This window comes from Ranitomeya imitator, chromosome 8, assembly GCF_032444005.1.
Source record: "Ranitomeya imitator isolate aRanImi1 chromosome 8, aRanImi1.pri, whole genome shotgun sequence".
Lineage (NCBI taxonomy): Eukaryota > Metazoa > Chordata > Amphibia > Anura > Dendrobatidae > Ranitomeya > Ranitomeya imitator.
Window position 1 is genome coordinate 200,343,293 of NC_091289.1, and position 15,372 is coordinate 200,358,664.

The window sequence follows — 15,372 nt, forward strand, 5'->3', positions numbered from 1 at the left end:
GTGCCCCATGATACCAGCTGTAGTGCCCCCCATGATGCCAGCTGTAGTGCCCCCATGACACCAGTTGTAGTGCCCCCCATGACTCCAGCTGTAGTGTCCCCCATGATTCCAGCTGTAGTGCCCCATGACACCAGCTGTAGTGCCCCCCATGATTCCAGCTGTAGTCCCCCCCATGACGCCAGCTGTAGTGCCCCATGATACCAGCTGTAGTGCCCCCCATGATGCCAGCTGTAGTGCCCCCATGACACCAGTTGTAGTGCCCCCCATGACACCAGCTGTAGTGTCCCCCATGATTCCAGCTGTAGTGCCCCATGACACCAGCTGTAGTGCCCCCCATGATTCCAGCTGTAGTCCCCCCCATGACGCCAGCTGTAGTGCCCCATGACACCAGCTGTAGTGTCCCCATGATTCCAGCTGTAGTGCCCCCCATGACACCAGCTGTAGTGCCCCATCATACCAGCTGTAGTGCCCCATGATTCCAGCTGTAGTGCCCCATGACGCCAGCTGTAGTCTCCCCCATGACACCAGCTGTAGTGCCCCATGATACCAGCTGTAGTGCCCCCCATGATGCCAGCTGTAGTGCCCCCATGACACCAGTTGTAGTGCCCCCCATGACTCCAGCTGTAGTGCCCCCATGATTCCAGCTGTAGTGCCCCATGACGCCAGCTGTAGTGCCCCCCATGATGCCAGCTGTAGTGCCCCCATGATTCCAGCTGTAGTGCCCCATGACGCCAGCTGTAGTGCCCCCATGATGCCAGCTGTAGTGCCCCATGACGCCAGTTGTAGTGCCCCCCATGACTCCAGCTGTAGTGCCCCCATGATTCCAGCTGTAGTGCCCCATGACGCCAGCTGTAGTCCCCCCATGATTCCAGCTGTAGTCCCCCCCATGACACCAGCTGTAGTGCCCCCTCCACAATACATAATATATCACACAGAACTCACATCTATGAGGAGTTTCAGGGCGATGTCGTCCCGCACTCTGCCGTCCCTCCGAGCCTGAGCCGCCAGGTTGGTGAACCAGACGCAAGGAATCCAATACTTATTGAAGTCTGATGATAAACTCTCAAATTTGTTCAGCTCCTCGTCGGTCATGAACCCTGGAAGAACAAGACGTCATCTTTACAACCAGCAGACACGGATCCCTCAAATATTAATGCCCCCCTGTTCCTCGAGGTATCCCCATTAATACCAGGATGACAGGGTTCAGGACTGGATCTACCCAGAATCTCACCCTCAGGGCTCGGTCTCTGACCCCTGAACCAGCTATGACCTTTAGTGAAGCTCTGCAGACCCAGCGCGTTTTACCCCAAGGTCTTCTCAGGCATTTTTTCATTCCACTAAATGTAAACCCAACCTTCACGTCCGCCCGTCCTCCAGGTGACTGGGGGTCTATGGAAGCGTTGGACGTTTGCTCAGATCCCACCTGCTTCCACTATATGTTCCATCGATGGAAATCTCTTCAGCACTCGGACACTGACGGATCTCAGGATTAGCACTGACGATAGGTTGGCGTAGCGGATCAGGGTGCGTCGCAGAAGACGACCTCTCTCATCTCCTCCATGGACGTTGCTGGACACCGCACACATGAGTTGATCCGGCAGAGGGATGCTGGTGTACTGATCCCACCAACGCTTGATGACCTGGGTGACGTAGAAACCCAGGACAAAGGGGAGAGGGATCAGTTTGCTGTTTGCATCACAGTATTCGGCAACCTTCTTAAATAGTTTCTTCTGATCCTCTGTTAGGACCACTCTGCACTCAAGAAAGGGAAAAGCAATCAGTTTAAGGACAACTCTGCTCAACAGACATCCATAGTACAATCCTTATTCTTTATACAAATTCCCTAATTACCTGCCTCTCCCTCAAATATCAAAATTTTTTATCTGCAGTCACCACTAGGGGGAGCTCCCTGTACACAGAGATACATGATAAGATTCTGACTGCAGTCACCACTAGGGGGAGCTCCCTGTATACAGAGATACATGATAAGACCCTGTTTGCAGCCACCACTAGGGGGAGCTCCCTGTATACAGAGATACATGATAAGATCCTGTCTGCAGCCACCACTAGGGGGAGCTCCCTGTATACAGAGATACATGATAAGCTCCTGTCTGCAGTCACCACTAGGGGGAGCTCCCTGTATACAGAGATACATGATAAGATCCTGTCTGCAGCCACCACTAGGGGGAACTCCCTGTATACAGAGATACATGATAAGATCCTGTCTGCAGCCACCACTAGGGGGAGCTCCCTGTATACAGAGATACATGATAAGATCCTGTCTGCAGTCGCCACTAGAGGGAGCTCCCTGTATACAGAGATACATGATAAGATCCTGTCTGCAGCCACCACTAGGGGGAGCTCCCTGTATACAGAGATACATGATAAGATCCTGTCTGCAGCCACCACTAGGGGGAGTTCCCTGTATACAGAGATACATGATAAGATACTGCCTGCAGTCACCACTAGGGGGAGCTCCCTGTATATAGAGATACATGATAAGATCATGTCTGCAGTCACCACTAGAGGGAGCTCCCTGTATACAGAGATACATGATAAGATACTGCCTGCAGTCACCACTAGGGGGAGCTCCCTGTATACAGAGATACTTGATAAGATCATGTCTGCAGTCACCACTAGAGGGAGCTCCCTGTATACAGAGATACATGATAAGATACTGCCTGCAGTCACCACTAGGGGGAGCTCCCTGTATACAGAGATACATGATGACATCCTGTCTCCAGTCACCACTAGGGGGAGCTCCCTGTAGACAGAGATACATGATTAGATCTTGTCTGCAGCCACCACTAGGGGGAGCTCCCTGTATACTGAGATACATGATAAGATACTGCCTGCAGTCACCACTAGGGGGAGCTCCCTGTATACAGAGATACATGATAAGATCCTGTCTCCAGTCAACACTAGAAGGAGCTCCCTGTAGACAGAGATACATGATAAGATCCTGTCTGCAGCCACCACTAGGGGGAACTCCCTGTATACAGAGGCACATGATAAGATCCTGTCTGCAGTCACCACTAGGGGGAGCTCCCCGTATACAGAGATACATGATAAGATCATGTCTGCAGTCACCACTAGAGGGAGCTCCCTGTATACAGAGATACATGATAAGTTCCTGTCTGCAGTCACCACTAGGGGGAGCTCCCTGTATACAGAGATACATGATAAGATCCTGTCTGCAGTCACCACTAGGGGGAGCTCCCTGTATACAGAGATACATGATAAGTTCCTGTCTGCAGTCACCACTAGGGGGAGCTCCCTGTATACAGAGATACATGATGACATCCTGTCTCCAGTCATCACTAGGGGGAGCTCCCTGTAGACAGAGATACATGATTAGATCTTGTCTGCAGCCACCACTAGGGGGAGCTCCCTGTATACTGAGATACATGATAAGATACTGTCTGCAGTCACCACTAGGGAGAGCTCCCTGTATACAGAGATACATGATAAGATCCTGTCTCCAGTCACCACTAGGGGGAGCTCCCTGTATACAGAGATACATGATAAGATTCTGTCTGCAGCCACCACTAGGGGGAGCTCCCTGTATACAGAGACACATGATAAGATCCTGTCTGCAGCCACCACTAGGGGGAGCTCTCTGTATACAGAGATACATCATAAGATCCTGTCTGCACTCACCAGTAGGGGGAGCTCCCTGTATACAGAGATACATGATACAATCCTGTCTGCAGTCACCACTGGGGGAGCTCCCTGTACACAGAGATACATGATAAGATCCTGTCTGCAGCCACCAATAGGAGGAAGTCCCTGTATACAGACATACTCCCTGTATACAGACATACATGATAAGATCCTGTCTGCAGCCACCACTAGGGGGAGCTCCCTGTACACAGAGATACATGATAAGATCCTGTCTGCAGCCACCAATAGGAGGAAGTCCCTGTATACAGACATACTCCCTGTATACAGACATACATGATAAGATCCTGTCTGCAGCCACCACTAGGGGGAGCTCCCTATATACAGAGATACATGATAAGATCCTGTCTGCAGTCACCACTAGGGGGAGCTCCCTGTATACAGAGATACAAGATAACATACTGTCTGCAGCCACCAATAGGAGGAACTCCCTGTATACAGAGATACATGATAAGATCCTGTCTGCAGCCACCACTAGGGGGAGCTCCCTGTATACAGAGATACATGATAACATCCTGTCTGCAGCCACCACTAGGGGGAGCTCCCTGTATACAGAGATACATGATAAGATCCTGTCTGCAGCCACCATTAGGGGGAGCTCCCTGTATACAGAGATACATGATAAGATCCTGTCTGCAGCCATCACTAGGGGGAGCTCTCTGTATACAGAGATACATGATAAGATCCTGTCTGCAGTCACCACTAGGGGGGGGCTCCCTGTATACAGAGATACATGATAAGATCCTGTCTGCAGCCACCACTAGGGGGAGCTCCCTGTATACAGAGATACATTGTAACATTCTGTCTGCAGCCACCACTAGGGGGAGCTCCCTGTATACAGAGATACATGATAAGATCCTTTCTGTAGCCACCACTAGGGAGAGCTCCCTGTATACAGAGATACATGATAAGATCCTTTCTGTAGCCACCACTAGGAGGAGCCCCCTGTATACAGATACATAAGATCCTGTTTGCAGCCACCACTAGGGGGAGCTCCCTGTACACAGAGATACATGATAAGATCCTGTCTGCAGCCACCACTAGGGGGAGCTCCCTCTATACAGAGAAACATGATAAGATATTGTCTGCAGCCACCACTAGGGGGAGCTCCCTGTATACATAGATACAGGATAAGATCTTGTCTGCAGCCACCACTAGGGGGAGCTCCCTGTAAACAGAGATACAGGATAAGATCCTGTCTGCAGCCACCACTAGGGGGAGCTCCCTGTACACAGAGATACAGGATAAGATCCTGTCTGCAGCCACCACTAGGGGGAGCTCCCTGTACACAGAGATACATGATAAGATTGTCTGCAGCCACCACTAGGGGGAGCTCCCTGTATACAGAGATATATGATAAGATCCTGTCTGCAGCCACCACTAGGGAGAGCTCCCTGTATATAGAGATACATGATAAGATCCTGTCTGCAGCCACCACTAGGGGGAGCTCCCTGTATACAGAGATACATGATAAGATTCTGTCTGCAGCCACCACTAGGGGGAGCTCCCTGTATACAGAGATACATGATAAGTTCCTGTCTGCAGTCACCACTAGGGGGAGCTCCCTGTATACAGAGATACATGATAAGATGCTGTCTGCAGTCACCACTAGGGGGAGCTCCCTGTATACAGAGATACATGATAAGATCCTGTCTGCAGCCACCACTGGGGGGGGGCTCCCTATATAGAGAGATACATGATACTACACAGTACAATGTCTATAGCCTGTATACTGTACATATATATATACTGTATATATATACACACTGCTCCAAAAAATAAAGGGAACACTAAAATCCCACATCCAAGATGTCACTGAATGAAATATTCCAGTTGTAAATCTTTATTCATTACATAGTGGAATGTGTTGAGAACAATAAAACCTAACAATTATCAATGTAAATCACAACTAATATCCCACGGAGCTCTGGAGTTGGAATGATGCTCAAAATCAAAGTGGAAAATGAAGTTACAGGCTGATCCAACTTCAGTGGAAATGCCTCAAGACAAGGAAATGATGCTCAGTAGTGTGTGTGGCCTCCGCGTGCCTGTATGATCTCCCTACAATGCCTGGGCATGCTCCTGATGAGGCGGCAGATGGTGTCCTGAGGGATCTCCTCCCAGACCTGGACTAAAGCATCTGCCAACTCCTGGACAGTCTGTGGTGCAATGTGATGTTGGTGGATGGAGCAAGACATGATGTCCCAGATGTGCTCAATCGGATTCAGGTCTGGGGAACGGGCGGCCAGTCCATAGCTTCAATGCCTTCATCTTGCAGGAACTGCTGAGACACTCCAGCCACATGAGGTCTGGCATTGTCCTGCATTAGGAGGAACCCAGGGCCAACCGCCCCAGCATATGGTCTCACAAAGGGTCTGAGGATCTCATCTCGGTACCTAATGGCAGTCAGGCCACCTCTGGTGAGCACATGGAGGGCTGTGCGGCCCTCCAAAGAAATGCCACCCCACACCATTACTGACCCACTGCCAAACCGGTCATGCTGAAGGATGTTGCAGGCAGCAGATCGCTCTCCATGGCGTCTCCAGACTCTGTCACGTCTGTCTCATGTGCTCAGTGTGAACCTGCTTTCATCTGTGAAGAGCACAGGGCGCCAGTGGTGAATTTGACAATCCTGGTGTTCTGTGGCAAATGCCAAGCGTCCAACATGGTGTATGGCTGTGAGCACAACCCCATCTGTGGACGTCGGGCACTCAGAACATCCTCATGGAGTCGGTTTCTAACTGTTTGTGCAGACACTTGCACATTTGTGGCCTGCTGGAGGTCCTTTTGCAGGGCTCTGGCAGTGCTCCTCCTGTTCCTCCTTGCATAAAGGCTGAGGTAGCGGTCCTGCTGCTGGGTTGTTGCCCTCCTACAGCCCCCTCCACATCTCCTGGTGTACTGGCCTGTCTCCTGATAGCGCCTCCAGCCTCTGGACACTACGCTGACAGACACAGAAAATCTTCTTGCCACGGCTCGCATTGATGTGCCATCCTGGATGAGCTGCACTACCTGAGCCACTTGTGTGGGTTGTAGAGTCCGTCTCATGCTACCACGAGTGTGAAAGCACAACCAACATTCAAAAGTGACCAAAACATCAGCCAGAAAGCATTGGTACTGAGATGTAGTCCCCACCTGCAGAACCGCTCCTTTATTGAGGGGGTCTTGATAATTGCCAATAATTTCCATCTGTTGTCTATTCCATTTGCACAACAGCATGTGGAATTAATTGTCAGTCAGTGTTGCTTCCTAAGTGGCCAGTGTGATTTCACAGAAGTTTGATTTACTTGCGAGATATATTCTGTTGTTTATGTGTTCCCGTTATTTTTTGAGCAGTGTATATATACAGCTCTGGCAAAAATTAAGAGACCACCACATCAAAACCCTGTCATGGCCGCCCAATCTCCAGACCTGAACCCCACTGAAAACCTCTGGAGTGTAATCAGGAGGAAGATGGATAATCACAAGGCATCAAACAAAGAACTGCTGACATTATTGTTTGTTGTTTCTAAATGATTATGAACGTGTTTTCTTTGTATTGTTTGAGATCTGAAAGCACTGTTTTTTTTATTTAGATCATGTCTCCTTTTCAGAAAAAAATACAAAATTTATTGCTTGGAAATTTGGCGATATGTTGTCACAAGTTTATAGAATAAACTAGATGGTGTCCCGATTCTAACGCATCGGGTATTCTAGAGCAGGGGTCCCAACTCCAGTCCTCAAGGCCCACCAACATGTCATGTTTTCAGGATTTCCTTAGTCTTGCCCAGGTAATAATTGCATCACCTGTGCAATGCTAAGGAAATACTGAAAACATGACCTGTTGGTGGGCCTTGAGGACTGGAGTTGGGGACCCCTGTTCTAGAGTATGCATGTCCACGTAGTATATTGCACAATCCAAATAGTATATTGCCCAGCCACGTAGTATACAGCACAGAGCCACGTAGTATACAGCACAGCCCACATAGTATATAACACAGCCCACATAGTATATTGCCCACCAACATTGTATATTGCACAGCCCACGTAGTATATTGCCCAGCCACGTAGTATATTGCCCAGCTATGTAGTATACAGCACAGAGCCACGTAGTATACAGCACAGCCCATAGTATATAGCACAGACACGTAGTATATTGCACAGCCCACGTAGTATATTGCCCAGCCACGTAGTATATTGCCCAGCCACGTAGTATACAGCACAGAGCCACGTAGTATACTGCACAGCCCACATAGTATATAACACAGCCCACGTAGTATATTGCCCAGCCACGTAGTATATTGCACAGCGCACGTAGTATATAAGTCAGCCCACGTAGTATATTGCCCAGCCACATAGTATATTGCCCAGCTACGTAGTATACAGCACAGAGCCACGTAGTATATTGCCCAGCCACGTAGTATACAGCACAGCCCACGTAGTATATAGCAGACACGTAGTATATTGAACAGCCAAGTAGTATATTGCACAGCGATGTAGTATATAGCACAGCCACAGAGTATATACTCACCTTCCATCTGCAGCTGTCACCGCCACATGTGCTGCGCTGTTTCCTGCAGTCGCAGCCGTCATGAGTAACCGCGGCTGTCATCACTGACTGCGGCCGCAAATTTAGGTCCCGGCTTTTGACGGCAGTAGGCCCAACAGCGCCCATGGTCCCGAGCGGTTTCACCCTCCTAACAGCGACTCCGCCCCATTTACAGCGCTTCTGGCCGGGCCTGTATGGACTGGGCGGGGACTCACTCTGCATACTTCCTGGCCTCCCCTTCCCTTTTATCTACGCCCTCTGGCTGGCCTCGACCAATGAATATCCGAGACAGACAGACGGAAGTGCCCCTTAGACTATTATATAGATAGAAGAACAATTTATATTGTGAAAGACTGGAAGAAAACATGCCACGACGCATGAAAGCTGTGATTACAAATCATGGTTATTCCACAAAATATTGATTTCTGAACTCTTCCTGAGTTAAAACATTAGAACTGTTGTTTCTAAATGATTATGAACTTGTTTTCTTTGTATTATTTGAGGTCTGAAAGCACTGTTTTTTTATTTTGACCATTTTTCTTTGTCAGAAAGAAAATAAAAAATGCATTGCTTGGAACTTCGGAGACATGTTGTCAGTAGTTTATAGACTAAAAGAACAATTTACATTTCATTCAAAAATATACCTATACAGAGAAAAATCATACAACCTGAACATTTTGCAGTGGTCTCTTAATTTTTGCCAGAGCTGTATGTATGTATGTATATTTACTATATAATTGTCTAAGGGTCACTTCTGTTTGTCCTTCTGTCTTTCTTTCTGTTACGGATATTCATTGGTTGCGGCCTCTGTCTGTCATGGAATCCAAGTCGCTGATTGGTCGTGGCAAAACGCCCACGACAATTGCCACGACCAATCAGCGACGGCCACAGTCCGGCGGCATTATGGCCGCTCCTTCCTCCCCGCAGTCAGTGCCCGCTCCATACTCCCCTCCAGTGAGCCCTCACACAGGGTTAATGGACCGCGTTATGCCGCGGTGTAACGCACTCCATTAACGCTGCTACTAACCCTGTGTGACCAACTTTTTACTATTGAGGCTGCCTATGCACCATCAATAGTAAAAAAGATCTAATGCTAAAAATAATAATAATAAAAAAAGGTTATTCTCACCCTCCGACGTGCATCCTGTCCTCGGTAGTGCAAGCGGCAGGTTTCGGTTCCAAAGATGCTATGGGAGAAGGACCTTCCATGATGTCACGGTCATGTGCAATGTACTACGTGGCTGGGCAATATACTACGTAGCTGGGCAATATACTACGTGGCTGGGCAGTATACTACGTAGCTGGGCAATATACTACGTGGCTGGGCAATATACTACGTGGCTGGGCAGTATACTACGTAGCTGGGCAATATACTACGTGGCTGGGCAATATACTACGTGGCTGGGCAGTATATTACGTGACTGGCCAATATACTACGTGGCTGGGCAATATAGTACGTGACTGGGCAATATACTACGTGGCTGGGCAATATACTACGTGACTGGGCAATATACTACGTGGCTGGGCAATATACTACGTCGCTGTGCAATATACTACGTGACTGGGCAATATACTATGTGACTGTGCAATATACTACGTGGCTGGGCAATATACTACGTGGTTGGGCAATATACTACGTGACTGGGCAATATACTACGTGGCTGGGCAATATACTATGTGGCTGGGCAATATACTACGTGGCTGTGCAATATACTATGTGACTGGGAAATATACTACGTGACTGGGCAATATACTACGTGGTTGGGCAATATACTACGTGGTTGGGCAATATACTACGTGGCTGGGCAATATACTACGTCACTGGGCAATATACTACGTGACTGGGCAATATACTACGTGACTGGGCAATATACTACGTGACTGGGCAATATACTACGTGGCTGGGCAATATACTACGTGGTTGGGCAATATACTACGTGGCTGGGCAATATACTACGTGGTTGGGCAATATACTACGTGGCTGGGCAATATACTACGTGGCTGGGCAATATACTACGTGACTGTGCAATATACTACGTGACTGTGCAATATACTACGTGGCTGGGCAATATACTATGTGACTGGGCAATATACTACGTGACTGGGCAATATACTACGTGGCTGGGCAATATACTATGTGACTGGGCAATATACTACGTGGCTGGGCAATATACTACGTGACTGGGCAATATACTACGTGACTGTGCAATATACTACGTGACTGTGCAATATACTACGTGGCTGGGCAATATACTACGTGACTGTGCAATATACTACGTGGCTGGGCAATATACTACGTGGCTGGGCAATATACTATGTGACTGGGCAATATACTACGTGGCTGGGCAATATACTACGTGGCTGGGCAATATACTATGTGACTGGGCAATATACTACGTGACTGGGCAATATACTACGTGACTGTGCAATATACTACGTGGCTGGGCAATCTACTACGTGGCTGGGCAATATACTATGTGACTGGGCAATATACTACGTGACTGGGCAATATACTACGTGGCTGGGCAATATACTACGTGACTGGGCAATATACTACGTGGCTGGGCAATATACTACGTGACTGGGCAATATACTACGTGACTGGGCAATATACTACGTGACTGGGCAATATACTTTACTTCCCTCTTTGTGAACAAGCCTATGCGAAACGCGCGTCAGGGGGGTTGACTTGGTACCTCGGCAGACAACTTTTTATTAGATTAAGTTAGACTGCTCTGTTTCCCTTTGTGTGCTGGTCACCATGACAATTACTAGGGCACATGTTTATATGCAGGCATTTAGTGATCCCCTATACACACGTTGATTTACTTACTGGGTGCCATATGATTATAATTTAGCAGTATACATTTTGCACCCGAGTGTGAACATACATATATATTTATTGTTGTGCTGAGGCTTTACTTGTCTTCCAACTAGGTTCTTTTTTGTCCTTTCTTCATTTACAGTATATTGTTGTATGTTTTTTGTATGTTTCAATAAAGTTTACTTACTTTTTATTATACTTGTGTATGGAACTCCATTTCTCTTTGTGTGTGTGTGTGTGTATATATATATATATATATATATATATATATATATATATATATATATATATATATATATACACAACCCCTGGCAAAAGTGATGGACACCGGACTTGGAGGATGTTCATTCAGTTGTTTAATTTTGTAGAAAAAAAGCAGATCACAGACATGGCTCAAAACTAAAGTCATTTCAAATGGCAACTTTCTGCCTTTAAGAAACACTAAAAGAAATCAAGAACAAAAATGTGGCAGTCAGTAATGGTTACTTTTTTTAACTAAGCATAGGGGAAAAATTATTTAGTCACTCAATTCTGAGGAAAACAATATGGAATCATGAAACACAAACAAAATAACCCTCCAACACCTCTCTAGTATTTTGTTGCACCACCTCTGAGGTCTGCAGTCTCTGAGGCCTGGACTTCATGAGGGTCACACAGGACTCTTCATCAATCTGCCTCCTACTTTCTCTGATTGCTGTTGCTGATCAGCTTTGCAGGTTGGATTCTTGTCATCGACCATTTTCTTCAACTTCCACCAAAGATTTTCAGTTGGATTGAGATCCGGACTATTTGCAGCCATGACATTGACCTTATGTGTCTTTTTTCCAGGAATGTTTGCACAGTTTTTGCTCTATGGCAGGATGCATTATCCTCTTGAAAAATTATTTCATCATCCCCAAACATCCTTTTAATTGCTGGGATAAGAAAAGTGTCCAAAATATCAAGATAAACTTGTCCATTTATTGAAGATGTAATGACAGCCATCTCCCCAGTGCCTTTACCTGACATGCAGCCCCATATCATCAATGACTGTGGGAATCTGCATGTTCTCTTCAGGCAGTCATCTTTATACATCTCATTGGAATGGCACCAAACAGAAGTTCCATCATCATCACCTTGCCCAATGCAGATTTGTGATTCATCACTGAATATGACTTTCATCCAGTCATCCACAGTCCACCATTGCTTTTCCTTAGCCCATTGTAACCTTGTTTTTTTTCTGTTTAGGTGTTAATGATGGCTTTCGTTTAGCTTTTCTGTATGTAAATCCCATTTCTTTTAGCGGTTTCTTACAGTTCGGTCACAGACGTTGACTCCAGTTTCCTCCCATTCGCTCCTCATTTGTTTTCTTGTGCATTTCCTGTTTTGGAGACATATTGCTTTAGGTTTCCGGTCTTGACGCTTTGATGTCTTCCTTTGTCTACCAGTATGTTTGCCTTTAACAACCTTCCCATGTTGTTTGTATTTGGTCCAGATTTTAGACACAGCTGATTGTGAAAAACCAACATCTTTTGCAACATTGCGTGATGATTTACCCTCTTTTCAGAGTTTGATAATCCTCTCCTTTGTTTCAATTGACATCTCTGGTGTTGGAGCCATGATTCATGTCAGTCCACTTGGTGCAGCAGCTCTCCAAGGTGTGATCGCTCCTTTTTAGATGCAGACTAACGAGCAGATCTAATTTGATGCAGGTGTTAGTTTTGGGAATTGAAATTTAGAGGGTGATTCCGTAATTTTCCCCCTCTGCTTGGTTAAAAAAAGTAACCTTTACTGACTACCACATTTTTTGTTCTTGATTTCTTTTAGAGTTTCTTAAAGCCAGAAAGTTGCCATTTGAAATTACTTCAGTTTTGTGCCTTGTCCTGTAATCTGCCTTTTTTCAACAAAATTAAACATCTGAATGAATGTCACGATATGGTATGAAATATCATATAGGTTTAGTTGCTCTTCAGCTCATGAGGTGGGCTAGACCCCCCCCTTCACTAGCTGACTCTCCTTGTTTCTCTCTGGGCTACGGACTGTATGCTAGAAGGGGGTTTTATTGCCCTGGGGTCATAAATTCCAGGCTCGGACGAAAGTCCCTCACCCCTCCCCCCTGCACTAGTTAGAACTGGAAAAGTGGCTCCAAAAATTCATGAAAGATTCTTTGTTTAGTTTTTGTTAGATATTAGGCAAATGATTTGAGCTAGAAATACGAAGATATATATTCTTATTCTCACTCGGTGTATCTACCCATCCCTTGAAACTCGGGCTTCTAACTCCATCTGGTAAAGAAGTAGGGATTTCTCTGTAAATATGTATCCCAGAGAGGACATATTTGATCTCATTAGAATGCTCACGTTAATCCGAGATGATTGATGGGTTTGTTAGAACTATGACGTGTTTTGTAGTGAAGTTATAGAAATTAGAGAAAATAGTTTAAAGTTTAGGCAGAATGTAGAGAGAGGAGGGTCTGGATAAGCCAGCCTTTCTGTGATGTCACAGCCTTAATGTTTTAAGTGTCTGGCAGGCTCTGAGGAGTCTCTTTCTGCTTGATTTCTTGTCTTCTCCTGGAAGAGCCCTGCACACGTCCAAATGAGCTGGGACGTATGGTTGCCTGCAATGCTTTGAACATGTGAGTGTTATCTTTTCTCATTTATTCCCTTTATGTTATAATTACCTTTGTACATATTTGCAATTGTCTCATTTGTAACATCTTTATAAAATATTTTTGATAAAGCACTGCCTAATTTTTTTAATGGGATATACTATTATATGTTAGTTCATTCTCCTGTTCTAAACCGTACCCCAAGTCTCTTGAAGGGAAAATACGCTACTGTTACTGTTGTGTTGGGTTAGCTTCGGACCCGTTTAATCGAAGCTGGTGGCAGCGAGAGTGTGCTGACTTTTGGGGTTATGCTGAAGCGACTGCGGCATTGCTAATTATTGTTCCTGCCTGAGTGGGAGTAGTTATTGCGTCGCTGCAGCGTGCCCAATAGCCAGTACATAGCACACAGCCTTTCTGGCGACTAATTACCCAGGGTGCAGTACCTAATCTGACCTGAGAGTAAGGGGGCGCCAGAGAGCTGCAAGTGTTAAGTGGAACTGTAAGCGGGATATACATAAATCCCTGCAGTTTGTGGTATATTGAAAGCAGTGGGATACCTAGAATAAGCCCCTGCTGTAAACTAAGAGGTCAATAGCCCTGTGTGTGTTGTTTCATCACATTGTAGCAGTGGAGGGATAACTAAGATAAGCCCCCCTGCACATGTGATAGCCGTCTGTTGGCCTCAAGTCACCTCAATCTGTGACGTAGGGGTGACGGTCACGGTGGGAATCCTGACCAATTGGTGACAGCGGTTAGGGGAATCGTTACAAATGGTGGCAAGGCAGTGGGATATCTTAGAGCATTAGTGATGTGGTTTGAGTAATCATTCCTCTCACTAAAAACTTGCAGAAAGTTCTTGCGAGGAGTCTGCGTAAATAAGTTTGGAGAACGAACTCAGTGTTTTATTAGTCTTGAGACAATTGCGTACTGGTAATTATCCCCTCCCTTCTCTTCGTTTTTCTATCCTATCTTTTATTTGGCAACCATGGCTGCGAAAGGAGAAGCCTGGTACAACCAGCAGAAGAAGGACTTTCTTGCTGGGATATGCACGTGCCATGGCCTGAACCCCCAGGGCAAGACCAAGACTCAAATGGTCGCTGAACTGGTGCAATTTGAAGCAGACCAAGCCAGGTCACAGAGCCCAGAGGCCGCAGAAGCCAGCACAAGTGAACATGGTGCTGCAGCAGAGGTCCAACCACTGAATACAGGCCCTACTGGCAACCAGGGGGGCGCAGACCTCCTCCTGCAGCTGGCTCTGCATCAAGGCTCCGCCGATGACCTAGGGAGACGTCTGCAGCTGATCCAGCAATACCAGCGAGCCGAGCGGGAGGCTGAGAGAGCCGAGCGCCAAGCCCAGCGAGAACATGAACTGGAGATGCTCCGGCAGGGGGGGATGCCCTCCACCACCCAGAGACGTGAGCCCAGCAGCGCTCAGATACCTAAGCCCCGGCCCGATCACTTTCCTGTTATGGAGAAGGACGGGGACTTGGACACTTTTCTGCGGGCCTTTGAGAAAGCCTGCAGACAGTACCGGCTGCCTACAGATGAATGGGCACTGTTATGGCTGGCAATCAGGCAACACAGCGTGCAGTAATCAGCGCACATACAGAGATCTGGCAATAACCCAAAACAATAGGACGAGCTCTGAGACGTGGAATCTCTGTAGACTGCAGTACCTGATCTATCCTCACACAACTGGAAGCAGCAGTGGATTGCGCCTATCAACTACCTATGCAACTCGGCACTGCCTGAGGA

At 46.9% G+C, this 15,372-nt stretch overlaps 1 protein-coding gene across 1 annotated transcript in view; it reads right to left on the reverse strand.

Moving 5' to 3' along the window:
- BEST4 (bestrophin 4) overlaps nt 1-15,372 on the reverse strand; it is a 49,197-nt gene that overhangs the window by 15,828 nt on the left and 17,997 nt on the right. Inside the window, exons 2-3 of the mRNA XM_069735832.1 lie at nt 1,424-1,752; nt 943-1,097 (exon numbers count right to left, since the gene is read on the reverse strand). Coding sequence (XP_069591933.1) covers nt 943-1,097; nt 1,424-1,752 — 484 coding nt within the window. The remainder of the gene's footprint in view (nt 1-942; nt 1,098-1,423; nt 1,753-15,372) is intronic.